This window comes from Penaeus monodon, chromosome 30, assembly GCF_015228065.2.
Source record: "Penaeus monodon isolate SGIC_2016 chromosome 30, NSTDA_Pmon_1, whole genome shotgun sequence".
In the NCBI taxonomy this organism is placed as follows: domain Eukaryota; kingdom Metazoa; phylum Arthropoda; class Malacostraca; order Decapoda; family Penaeidae; genus Penaeus; species Penaeus monodon.
Genome location: NC_051415.1, coordinates 32278725 through 32281016, shown reverse-complemented (window position 1 = coordinate 32281016; position 2292 = coordinate 32278725). Strand labels below are relative to the sequence as shown.

At 68.7% G+C, this 2292-nt stretch overlaps 1 protein-coding gene across 1 annotated transcript in view; it reads right to left on the bottom strand.

The window, feature by feature from the left end:
• Positions 1-159: 159 nt before the first annotated feature.
• Positions 160-2292, bottom strand: part of LOC119592425 — a 5975-nt gene continuing 3842 nt past the window's right edge. The window contains 1 exon segment of the mRNA XM_037941248.1: positions 160-2172. Within this exon segment, the coding sequence (XP_037797176.1) occupies positions 160-2172 (2013 nt within the window).

Below are 2292 nucleotides of genomic sequence, written 5' to 3'. Positions count from 1 at the left end.
TCATTCGATAACGTCAACACGTCCGCTCGATAATCCCGCCGCTGTTCTCACGACCACGAACGAGCGGGACAGATTTCACGGCAAGCTGCGCAGCACAAGTCTATTGGATGCTGAAGCGTCGTCCTTCGTTTCCGCCAGAGAGCACAGCGCACGGCCCCCCTATTGCAGGATCTGCAGATGCACGATCTGGTAGGGCACGGTGCCCGCCTCGTCGTACTCCATGCCCTCCACCATGTGTGGTACGGCCTGCACGGCCTGCACGGTTTGTCCCGCCGACAGCCCATCCACCTGCACGTACTGCACGGGCTGCATCTCCGTCATTTGGCCTTCCACCACGGCCTCCACCAGCTGCCCCTCCACCACGGGCACCAGCGTCGCCTCGCCGCCCTCGCGCCCCACGCCGCCCGCGACTCCCATCACCGTCACCGCGGCGGGGGCGCGGGGGTGCTGCAGGGAGACGGCGGTCGGCGCCGACGACGCCACTCCCGCCGGCAGGTAGGCCGAGACCGGCGGCGGCGCCACGGTGGAGGGCGGGCTGCTCACGTAGGGCCCCACGGCGGCGGTGGTGACGGCGGCCTCCGTCGCGATGGCGGAGGGAGCGGCGTCCGTGGCGGTGGTGTTGACAGCAGTGGTGGCGGTGGCCGTCGGCGCGGCGCCAGCGGCGGTGTCGCGGTGCTGCTGGCGGATGTGGCTCATGAGGGTGTTGGGCCTGGGGAAGCGCGCGTCGCAGTGCGGGCACTTGTGGGGGCGCTCGCCCGTGTGCGAGCGCCTGTGGTAGGTGAGGTCGCCCTGCTTGAGGAACGTCTTCTGGCACTGGTCGCACCTGTAGGGGCGCTCGTTGCGGTGCGCGCGCAGGTGCAGCCGCAGCTCGCTCGGGTATGGGTACGCCTTGCCGCACAGGTGGCACAGGTTGGTGTAGGAGCGGCGGTCCGTGTGGTGGCGTTTCATGTGGTACGACAGGCGCCCCGACGAGAAGAACACCTGCGAGCACAGGCGGCACTGCAGGCGGACCACGTGCGTGTGAATCTCGTTGATGTGCACGTTCAGGGAGTCCAGGGTCTTGAGCCTGGCGCCGCAGAACTCGCAGGCGAAGCCCTCGCGGCGGTGGCAGCGCAGGTGGTCCGTCAGCGCCTTGCGGGAGCTGAGACTGCGGCCGCACACGGGGCACGCGTGCGGGCCCGCCGCCTCGGTCGGGTGCGCGCGCCGCATGTGGCACTCCAGGCTGAACCGCGACTTGAACGCTGTGTTGCACACCAGGCACTCGTTCTTCTTGCCGTCACCGGGCGCCGCCTTGCCGCCCTTCCGCCGGTGCGGGCACATGTGGTGGTCGCGGGCGTGCAGTGACGGGAAGGCCAGCGTGCACGCGGCGCACGGCCACGGGTAGTGCTCCGGGTGCTGCAGGTACCTGTGTCGGGCGAGGCGCGAGGGCGTGGCCACGACCTTGCCGCACACGTCGCACCGCACGGGAAGGCCGCCCGAGTCCTCGCCCTTCGAACTCTCGTCCTTCAGAGAGTCCTCGCTCTTGAGGAAGGCGTGCAGGACGCTCGGGTGCTTCCGCTGCACGTGCATCTCCATGGCGTAAGACGAGTCGAGCCGGAGCGCGCACACGGGGCACTCGTGCTCGCCACACAGGTGCACCCGCATGTGGTTGCGCAGGTCACCGTCGCCGCCGCTCACCGCGTCCGCGCACAGGTGGCACGGCTCGTCGACGCCGTCGCCCGGAGCAGCGACCGGAGAGCCGTGCGGGAGGGCGTCGTTGGGCGTTTCCCCTCGGGAATGCAGGAGGCGCTGGTGGCGCGCCAGGCGTGTAGAGCACGAGTACGCGCACGGGCACTGAGGGCAGCGGAAGGCCCCCGCCACGTGCGTCAGGACGTGCTCCACATACTCCGTCCGCGACGCCAGGCTCTCGCCGCAACCGCACACAAGTTCCTCGAAATTGAGCTTCGCCGCCAGCTCTTCGGGCGGGATGCTGCTGGCAGGAGAGGGCGGCGCTGCCCTGACGAGGGTGGGCGCGGGCGTGGCATTTGGGCGGGGGAGCCGGGCTGAAGGTTGTCGCTGCCTCCCGGAGCGGCGGACGGGGTTCGAGTGCCCGCCCGCCCCTGCGTCCGCGCGATCGAGGGGACTCGTCTCCAGATTTGGGGGCGCGAGCGCCGCCTCCGCCTCTCGCTGGGCCTGAAAAGCAAAAAAATATATATTTAACTTCCTTTACAATAATTCACGTTCAGATAACCTGATGTTCTTGAACGCTGAGAATAGAGAGAGGGGAGGAAGGGGGAAGGATGTGTGAGGGAG